The sequence below is a fragment of the Phalacrocorax carbo genome, chromosome 4 (genome assembly GCF_963921805.1).
Source record: "Phalacrocorax carbo chromosome 4, bPhaCar2.1, whole genome shotgun sequence".
Taxonomy (NCBI): domain Eukaryota; kingdom Metazoa; phylum Chordata; class Aves; order Suliformes; family Phalacrocoracidae; genus Phalacrocorax; species Phalacrocorax carbo.
This window is the reverse complement of record NC_087516.1, coordinates 57,082,028-57,093,046: the sequence shown is the minus strand read 5'-3', so window position 1 is coordinate 57,093,046 and position 11,019 is coordinate 57,082,028. Positions and strand designations below refer to the sequence as shown.

The following is an 11,019-nucleotide window of genomic DNA, read 5'->3' as shown; positions in this document are numbered from 1 at the left end:
TCACTGTAAGCACACGTTTCATTGAGCGGTAGCCTGGGCTAGGTAGCGAGCGCCCCAACAGGTTAGAGGCAGGAGTTGAAGCAGAGCTAGGAATAAACGTGATGCCTAGATCTCCTGTTCTGAAGTCCCCGGTGATGCATTTTGTTTCAGTGTGATGCTTGAGTCGGGGAAGGTGGAGGTGGGCTAAACCCGTGTGGGGGTGTGGGCCCGCTCTGCTGAACAGCTTGGGCTGTCCCGGTGCGTCAGCCGACGCATTCGATTTCTAAGCTGCTGAAGTACGCAACTCCCTCCCTTTCTCATAGCACGGATTTAGGTGCAAGTTCCCTGAGCTAGCAGTTTCCTTGGCCCTGTAACCGCTGTCCAGTTCCCCTGGCTCTCTTGACCCCTGGCTGGCCACGTTTCGCTGCGCTGGCTTTGTTAGCCGATAAAAGTGACCGGGAAAGACAAGTTTCTGCAAGACAGACTTAGAGTGCATTAAATAAATATAAATTTTATTAAAAACACCCACATCTCAGCGTTATCGGGAATGATATAATAATAAACAGCTTTCAAATAACCTGCATTACATTACAATACTTACAGTATTTATAACCATCGTTGGATTCTTTTTATAGACATACCAAACATTTAATGAAAATGGATGAAACTGAAGTAAAAAAAAAAAAAAAAGTAGAACATAAGCATAGAAAATGCACACAGAAGTTCATTACCTTAGTGTCAAACTGCTAAAGTTTCCTATACAAGTTAACCACTAGCTTTAGAAGTGAACTTTTTACCACTGTGCGTCAATCAAGATGAAAAATTCATTCAAGTAAAGTTGACACCACTCAGAAGCATCTTCAAGTATGGCTATAGTCAACCTGATAATCCTATACAAGCAATCTTATGTCTGCTTTGTCATTCGTTCCAACTGAGGCAGGGTTCTGTACACGAGAAATTACAGTTCAGGTATTTACAATACAAAACTGTTTCACCAACTAAGCTTCCTGCTCCTGCCGCCAGCAGTTTGGCAAATGACGGTGCACAGCACATTAACCAAACGTCTGCTATGGATTACGTGAGTAACGTAGGACTTAAAAAAAAAAAAAATCACCGAAAGATGAAGGTTTAGAATGATTTAATTAATCTGACACATAACCATCATTAATTTTCTTTTTTTTTAAAGGCGAAACTTTTGTTTCAATGCAGTGGGTAAAGTCACAGACTGAGAATTAAAAAACAAAATTGCCACAATAAATAGCTGACCATTAAACCCCAAGGCCTCCTTTGATTTCCTCGAGTTGGGTTGTGGTTCTGGTAGATAAAATTTCTTTCGACCAAACTTAATATTACAGTATATTGCACAAGATATATCTGGGACATGGAGGTTTGCGTGTTTAGGGAAGCCCTTGTACAGACTGTACCTTCTTATATTTTATTTTATTCATTACAGTATCCGAGAAGCCTTGTTTAGAGAGTGACTTGAACAACTCTAGCAAACAGTCACTTGCCAAACCCCTGCCTTACATTTTTCCCTTTAATCAGCTCAGTGCATTCTACTTTCTTTTTGTTTATTCATTTGAAACAGGCAAAACATTCTAAATCTCTTAAACACTTTCATTACAATAAAAAGAGCTAACGAATTTACAAAATTAGTTTTAGTTCCATCAATAAATGTACAAGAAAAATTAGAGAAGGGATTCAAAAGAAAAGCATTAAATCCCTGGAAAAAAAAAAAAAAAACCAAAACAAAAAAAAACCCCAGAATAATATATTTAACCTACAACAGCTTTACATACACACAGGTGACACGTTGGCATAGGAGAACATGAGCTGAAATATCCCTGAATTTTTAGAACCAAGAAAAAAAAAAAAAGTTGAAGTTCAAGTTATACTTGCTAAAATGTCAAGTATTGAGAGTATTTTTTGTTTTGTGTTTTATTTTTTTAAATTTTTTTTGTTTGTTTTTTTTCGAAGGCTGTTGGGGGAGAAAGATGGTATACAATATATAAACTTTCACACTCAGTTCAATATCCTATTGCCAAACTAGTGTTGAGGTATATGACAAGTAGGAACATCACTCAAACCTTTTAATGTATTTTTAGCTCACATTATGATATATTTGTAGCAGGCTGAGTAGCACCATGATGTGAATTCAGCTCAAAACCCAAATATATATAGATTTAATATTTTTACAGTACTAAAATACTAAAGCATTGCGTTAAAAAAAGTTTTGTTTACAATTTAATTTACTATACAACTCTCCTGCTTTTTTTTTTTTAATAGAAATTAATGATTTAAAACCACCACAGCAAGCCAGCTGCCTATTTTTTTTTTTTTTCTATTTAATCAACGGAATCACACAGAACTAACCCTGTTTCATTCATCTTGCGTAGGCATCGGTCTGCTCAATCTTCCTGGAAAAGAGGACACTTGCACCGAGAAATGACTTACACCACAACGTACATAATTATCAACACAAAAGCAATCTGCCATTCAGCATTCGAAGAGCTTACAGATCTTTAAAAACAGCAGAAGCCCAAGCTAGCTAGTTGTAGTCTGTCGCATGCTGCTAATTATTACCTGTGGTTAATATAAAATCTTTCCTTAAAACTGTACATATTTGAGCAATGAACTTGTCATAATTGTAGAAAACAGTTTACAGTATAGCTGTGTGAGATGAGCACCAGAAAAACATGTGTTTTGTGTACTAAAGTATTCCCTTATATCCAGTAAGCCCCATTTTTACCATAACTGACTGTATTAAAAATGGATATGTAGGCCACTAGCAGATGCATGGCTAAACCAAAAGTATTTAAAAGCTTTTTTTAGTTTAAAAAAATTATCTTTGCATTTTAAAATCAAAGTAAACTCTTTTTTTTTTTTTTTTTTAATGTCTTAGTACCTTAGCATTGTTCAAGTTGCCAAGCTTAGGTAGACAAAGTGCTTTTGAAACACTGTTTAAAAAAAAATATCTCTCTCTCTCTAGTTTATCGTCCTTTTCTAGGACTTGACTGGATGAGCAAAATCCAGAGGTCTTTGTAATTCCCATATGTTAAAAAGTAAGCTTATTTTAACACCAGGTGAATTCAATACATAAATGAATGAAAAGGTCCTCCCTGTTGTTGAAGAACATCTGACTACATCATCGACACTTTGTTATAAAGGCATTAACTGTTCGACTGTTAAAATAAAGACACCATTCTCTTAGATAGCACCATGGTTTTAGAATATCCAAACAAATTCAGTGTTTTGCTGTCTATTCGTTACGTTTTATACTTATCTACTTTGTTAAATAAAATCAAGACACTAATAAGATTACAGTAAAAACTGCGTGTTAAAAAGCCATAATTCCAGTATTTCAGTACATCGTAGATTCAGCACCAGATGTTATTTTAAGATTCCTGCAGTTGTAATACTACAGTATTATTTTTTTAGGGTTTTTTTTTTTTGCTCCTATTCCATGACTATGCAAACTTGATGGCATTAAAAGTGGCCACAGATGTGCAAAACTGTAAGAAAAAAAAAAAATAATCCATTTGCAGATTATCTCTCTCAGTGATGGAGCCAGTGTTTTCAAATGTAAATCGTGAAACACTTTTTTGTTTTTGTTTTTGCATAGGATGCTTTGGTCTTGTTTCCTACGTGCCATCTGTGACCACTTAAAAATCAGCGGAAAATAAGTGCGCTAGTGAGATTACCTCTTTTTGCTGGTGTGCTGAGGCTTTTTCCACTGATGAGTTTCGTAAAAACACTGTTTTCTTCTCCACCCTTGACTTCCCCAAAAGCGAAAGAAAAACTACCCTACTGACAAGGTGTTTCTTCAAATGAGGTAACCAACAATGGTGTGAAGTTAGATATATCGGTTGTAAGGCCCTGTAACCCGTGTAAAGGCATATGGAGATGTAGTTACTGTGGAGTCTGTGGTGATCGACAGCGTCCTTTGTGCAAGAGACTTGATGAAACGGACGTACGTTGGCTCTGAGGGTTCATGCGGCTCGGCGGGCTCCCGCTTCGCTTTTTTGCCGTAAGATTTCTGAGGCACGTAGTCCGGACCGTACTTTTCACATTCCTCTTCTTTCTCTCTTGCCTTCTCGGCCACCTTTGCTTCCCACAGAGCCAGACCGTGTTTTGGCTCATTCATACTCTTGTGCTGGTAAAAGACAAGGGATATTCTGGTGGGGTGGTTCCTGTTGGGATTTTTTAAGGGGGTCGTTGCGTGGAGCTCACGTTTTGCGCACTCTATGAGAATTGACCCGTGAGATGGAGCAACTGCCACTCCTCCAATTTCTGGATCCAGAAAGCTCTGCTCGCTATCTGACCAGACTTCATCGGGATCCTCTGCTTTTTCTGGATTCAGCACATCGGTTTTATCTAAACCACCCTGGGGAGTAGTCCTATCATGGTTTTGACCTGGAAGCATGTTAGACAAACCATTAACTGCGTGTGAAATCATTTCGCTATCCTTATTTTGGAGATGCAGTGAATTAGGAGGACCACTAAACATACTTGGAGCAGAATGGTAGTCGTGTGCCAAATGTGGAGGGGGCTGCACGTGATGATGTTCACTGGTTTTACTCATGGAGGCATAATCCATGCTCGCATTACTCAGATTAGGTTTTAACCTTGAGGCAACCTCCATAAAATGGCTGTCAGCCTCATGGGTGGAGTAAGAGGAATAAGACCCTACGTGGTGTACGTTTTGTCTAATGGCGCAGTTACTGAAGGAGTCTACCTGCGTATTTTGGTTTCCATAATTCAAGTACTTGGGACCAAAACCGTGGTTATTCCCAAACCTATGCTGGTATAACGTTTGAATGGGTGGTAGACGTAGTTTAGACATATGGTCTTGGCTCTGGCAACTATACAAGTCCATGTGCTGATGCTGGGAAGGGTAGGAGCCCAAGTAAGAGGGGCAGTTGTCCATAGGTATGTTTCCATTGCATTGGTAGGGTGGATATTGGTTATTTTGACTTAATGATCCTGAATAAGGGTTCATGGGACTGGAAGAATTCAAATAAGACCCCACAGGCTGTGATGAGGTTGTATAGAGGTTCATGGGACTGGACCCTCCATAGGGATCTGAAGTGTACGAAGAGCTTGGGTAAGCACTGGCTGGATTAGACAACCTTACATAGAGATTTGCAGAACCTGAACCCGAGTAAGAGTTAATAGGATTTGACTGAGGGTTGTTAGGGAGAGTGCCCTGTGGATGCTGCTGCTGCTGCTGCTGTTGTTGTGTGGCTGGTCCTGAAAGGCGTAAAAGATCTGTAGATGTGAAAAGAAAAAGAAAAAAAAACACAACGAAACGCTTGGTTGTTTTTTTTTAAAAAAAAAAACAAAACCCAACAAACTACTACCTACTTTATAGACTTTTTCATGACACGTATCTATAAAATTTCTAAAAAAGTGTATCATATGATATGTTAACAGAAGTTCCCTTTCTCGTATGCCAAATACCATCCTTTCAGAAGCTGAACAGATACTAAGGCTACTCATCCTTTTTGGCTTGTATCCAGCGAGATCAGATGCTAGCGGCAATGGGGGAAAAGAGGACAGTGCAATCTGTTCAGTCACATGCACAAAATCCAAAGAGTTGAATCATCGTTTAAGTAGTCCATGAAATGGAGCATCAAAGTGCGCCTAAACAGCCGTGCACAAGGTGACCTTCTTTTCCCCAAGAATAAAATAATTATTCTCATCTATATTAATAGGACTGTCTCAAAAAAAAAAAAAGAGTCCCTAGCTTTATGTACAAAACCAACAGTGACATTCCCTGATAGAACAGTTCGGTAACAAGTGAGATGAACTGAAGACCTAAGAGCAAAAACATCATTCATTACAGTGAAACGGCATCATTTAATGGTTACAACCCCAGCTTGTGTCATGGGACAGCTGACCAGGCTAAGCATTTTAGTGACCTTCCGGGTGGCCTTGGATGTATCACTTTTTTCCTCTCTGAGAAAGTTGCTGTAACAATAAAATAGCCACGATGAACTCCTTTGCTCAGGACTCTCAAACCTACTGATGAAAACTGCCAGGGATTGTTAAGTGGATTTTTAAACTCTTACTCCACTATGGAAAAACCCGCTCTGCTTTTGGTCTTGAAGCAGAGAGTATAAATAGTGGTAAAGAGGTTAGGCTTGAATCCCCTCAAATTAGGAGGTTCTCTGTAACAGTGGCACACAGTGAGTGATGTGTAGGTCATTCTTTCTTTGGCAGCAGCATCACACGCTTTTCTTCATGGCTTCGAGCACTACTGGTCTTTTAAAGGCACTTTACAATACACTGGGTGACAAGCAGAGTTTGCAGAAGCACCAGGTTTCTGCAGGTGTTAAGTATCCAACAATAAAGGATTTCTCATACAAACTTTTTTCTCCCTTCTCCAGAGTTGACCACAATTTGGCACTCTAGTAACTATAAATAGACAACATTGATATTTACTGTCAAGAATTCTCTTGCCTTTTTACTGTACAGTGTTCTTGGGCTGAGAATAATGGTTTTCTTGAGAATCATTATAAATGGCCCTGATTTCTAGGAAGCTTACCACAGCTGATAAAGATCCCAGTAAGATTCACGTGTTTACCTGCTAGCTGCTTTGCATGACCTGCCGCCTCAGAGTTGCCTTGCTTGTTGCGTGCTGCAGCAGACTTATCTCTTTCAGCTTTGCTAGACCCATTCTCCAAGGAGGAAAGCTTTTCTGCAGCTGCTTTCTTTGCTTCTAGCTTCCTTTGCCGACAGGTCTTAACTGGCTCTGCTAACATCCTTACTTTTCGGCGAAAGGAGGTAAGGACCTGGATACTGCCATTCCTCTTCTTCTCCTCCTGGCCTTCAGTGCTTCCGAACTCATCCACATCAGAGACTTTGTATAATGGGAGCACGTGGAGCTGCTCGTCTTCTGGTGTTTGGCCAATTTCACGATTGTCTTCTCTAGTTAGTGTGCAAACCTGTCAGAAAGGTGTGTTAGAGTAACTCTCTTAAACCAGTCTGAGACAAAGAGCTCTGAAATACCAGCCTGTGCGTTTTACCTTGCCCCGCCACTGTTGGCTTTGGCATCTGGCAAGCTATTTGTAAATTTTAAGTTTCTGTGCAATTTATGCATATCACAACAAGCCTGCGATTTCGTTTCTTCCATTGCTCTGTTGGACAGTGTTAACAGACACAGAAGGTGGATGTATCTATTTCTTGTACTTGTGCTGAAATGAACAGCATAATTAGGGATTACCCTAACGTGAAATAAACTCTGTGATCCACTGTACCATGGCCAGAGAGCTAAAACAGTGGAACCTGGGACTTTGAAAAAATTTTCAGGTGAGTACACTATAATACATTAGCTAGCCACCTATTAGAAATAGCGTGCAATATAACTTACTGCCATTGTATTCTGCACCCCTTTACAATGGCAACTTCCAGGACTTTGCAAAGGAGCAAGTCACTGTAGCCTTAATAATAAGATTTAAGGAAGTTACTGTTGTGTCACGCAGCACGCTCATCGCGTTAGCTCCAGCTAAAACATATTGGGAGGATCTCAGTGGAAAAGATGCTGATACAGATATATTCTGTAGCAAAATCATTGCATCAGCCAGTTTTAGGAAGACAGCTCAGCTAGAAATAATATTGTATTGGTGGTGGTTGACTCTGTCAATTAAGTCAGACCCAGGAAAGAGGAAAAATTTAGTTGGTATTAAAAAAGTAGATATTCTCTTTGGTTGTAATAAGAGCTGCACTGTGGATCTAGGTAGTTGCTTCAAATTACAACCATGATGATTATTCAGAACTGAAGATTATTCTTTCTCACGTTTACCGCAACAGTATTGTCACAGAGAGAGTAGGCAGGGAACAGAAATAACCCAGTACACATTGAAAACCAGCTTGTTTTCCTGGTATCTTCTACAAAACCTTTGCTGTACATGCTAGAGGTCAGAACTGAAGAGAGTAAAGGGCGTGTGTACAATACAAAGGATGGCAAGGCTTTTGCAGACTTTCGGCTCATCCCCAGCAGGAATGAAATCCACAGCTTCCAAAACTCTCCTGGAAAGAAGTTATTTGTTTCCCTTTTTATCTTATTAGAAGACACAATCCAAAGCTGCTAGGAAAAAAGTGTTTCGAGATGACAAATATAAACCATTTTGTGTCAGGAACACTGAAACTGGCATCTCGGGCCTGCTGGGACCTTCTTTCCATTGCTCCACGGTTTCTCTTTTACCAGTTCTTTATTAAACTTTTCTTTAATACACCATAAGTCTCGCTCATTTGAACGAAAAATCGTGTAAGGGTAATAAGTTAGCTCAATTACTGCTTAATGTTTCTTCTGGTTTTTTTTGCAATCTGTTATGCAAGTATAGATTTAAACAGACGGGAGACAGTTAGTGCTGGAGTAAGGAGCCTATACGCATCACGGACTTACCAGTGTACTCCCGTTCTGCATATTGTGCAAGTCTCTGTGAGCATGAGCGCAAAAATCCAGGCAGGCAGTGACTCCTGAGAATGGGCGACCTTCTTTTAAACCCAGGCGACACTCGGGTGCTCTGTGTTCATACTCGATCTGGAAAGAGATGACAGGTATCACTGCAACCGAGCTGGGTGCTCCAGTACATGGAATGAGCACTGAATGCTCTGCCGTGACAACATGCAAGTCTCCTAACGTCTTGGAGGTGGCAACATACGGATCTTGAAGGCAAATAAAATCGAGCAATTCGATGGCAATTTTATATCTGTACTTTGTTCCTTGCTGCTTTGTTCACCGTTAGCTTCTGTCTCTGGCGTGACTGCGAAATTGGCCAATAATACTTTTCCTTGCATATTACTTTTGATTCTCTGCCAGCGGTTGGTGTTTTTACACGACACATGCAGTGCATGGTTTCAGTGTCTGGCACTGTAACGGTGATATGTTTGTGTAGACTGGAAATATACCAAGATATTAAGGGAAAATGCTTTTAGAAAACTGACTTCAGGATGACTTCATGAAAAATAATAATTTGTTTTTTGATTTGTAATTATTTTGGTGCACTAAGCATATATTTCATTAGCTTAAGTAGAGCTCTAACCCCTGACCGAGAAGAGAGATGATTCGGTCAAGACAGTACCTTCTACCCCTGCACTCATTATTAAGGAGCTTTACAAAGAGTTGATAATGCAACAATAAACCTTACACAAAAAGAAAGGATTTTGTAATGGAAGATCAAGCCTTAGACAAATGATGGTTTCATGTTTTATTTAGAAAACTAAAAATGAAACCATGAATGTAAAATGCTTTGCTGAAATTCCTGAACTTTTCAAGTGAATGCAAAAACGTCTACACTTAATGGAGCCCATTTTAAGTTAAGGTGAAGTTACAAGTTTTGCCAAGTCTTGATCCAAGATCACTAAAAACATGTCTAGTTTGCTAATAGACCTTTCTTTTTAAAATTTAGAATATTTACTTCCCTGGAATCTAAAAATAAAAGCAGAACAAAACTTAAAACATGTAAACTTCTGTGGAATTAAATGACAGTGGTCTGAAATATTAGCCAGACTGTAACTGTCCAGTTAAAGTATCCTGGTGCAACTGTTCTCCGAGATGTTTTGTTGGGTCCAGTTGGAAAAACGGACCCATTGGAAAAACGGACCCTTTCCAATACTAGATTTTAATCCAGTAGCAATCCAGACTTGGATTAGAATAAATCTGGGAATTTGGAATTTCTTTTCAGGATCCAAAGGCGGATTGGTTTTAGGGCGGGCTTTAGAACCTTCTACAATACCATACAGTTTATCCCTCGATCATCTCTCTTTAAAGCCACTGACAGTAACTTGATCAGGGTTTCCCCACAAATACAAGGCCTGCATGAAACTCCTGAAATAGGCCAAGCTATAAACACGCCTTATTACACAAGGTAGAAATTGAAACCTGTAAAAGCATGTATTTTGAAGAAGTGTTGGGCAGGACCATGGCTTACGTGGAGAAAAGTCCTTGTGTGAATTTTTGTGGGAAAAGCAAAGCAGTCCAAGCAAGAAAACATTTTATTGTTCATCACCCCCTCATTTTTATTTCTTCCTCTTCCTTTCTTCTCTTGCAGAATCTCTCAGATACTTGGACTGATAACCACATCTAGTGGGTGCACGGCCACAGTTTCCTCTATAATGAGTCTCCAAACATTACCTGATCAGCTAAGTGAAACTGGGTAAGTCTGTATCGAATCTGCTCACCTTAGTTGCTACTAAATATGCAGTAAAGGAGTGAATTTTACGGCAAATAAAAATGGACAGTTTTGTGTTAGCTTACTGTTTCTGTTACAGTTGAAAATCTGTCTTGGGCTGGTTGCTACAGCGTAATGCTGTCAACAGGAAAGAAAGATGCTATCATATTTTGCAGTGATGCTGATAGTTTGGAGACTATAAGTTCTGTGAATGTTTGTAATGGTAGTAGCAATCCAGACTTGGATTAGAATAAATCTGGGAATTTGGAATTTCTTTTCAGGATCCAAAGGCCAACAGTTACGCGTTTCCAAGGGGTATGTTGTAAAATTTTGATGTAAATATCTGAGAGATGTTTGGTAAAGGAATGCAGATGAGAGAGAGCCACAACTGGGAACCTCATAAAAGCTTTAAATGTGCTAGTACCTGTGAGCACCACTTCACAGAAAATATGCACGCACGATCCCCTCGCACAAGAAGGCTGGTGCAGGCACTTGTGTGCGTATGCGGGACTGAGTGTGTTCAAATATGAAACTTTGTTTTAAAAGCGCGTTTGTAATGGCTATTTCGGTGAAAACTAAATTAATCTGCCACTTGAGCAGAACTGAAACTGGCTTCAGAACTTGAGCGCAGTATGATACTTGAGTGCCTTCTGACACTGTTGCCAATCTCACACCATCTTCATGACTGTTTTGCTAGTTTAGCTGGTGAATCATGCTAAATCCAGAAATCTGTGTTGCAGAGCCGAAGAGTTCTGCTCAAGTGTGAATTAATTTTGTTGTGTTGATGTAGGTGAAAAGATTAGTTCTACTTAGTGGACCAAATTATGCTGGCTTTACTTTTGAAAGCATTTTAAGTGGAATTATT

The 11,019-nt window shown here is 39.5% G+C and overlaps 1 protein-coding gene across 1 annotated transcript in view; it reads right to left on the bottom strand.

Moving 5' to 3' along the window:
• Positions 1–470: 470 nt before the first annotated feature.
• TET2 (tet methylcytosine dioxygenase 2) overlaps positions 471–11,019 on the bottom strand; it is a 73,919-nt gene continuing 63,370 nt past the window's right edge. The window contains 4 exon segments of the mRNA XM_064450819.1: positions 471–5,247; positions 6,566–6,926; positions 8,387–8,710; positions 8,820–8,880. Of these exon segments, the coding sequence (XP_064306889.1) occupies positions 3,833–5,247; positions 6,566–6,926; positions 8,387–8,710; positions 8,820–8,880 (2,161 nt within the window). The 3' untranslated portion in view covers positions 471–3,832.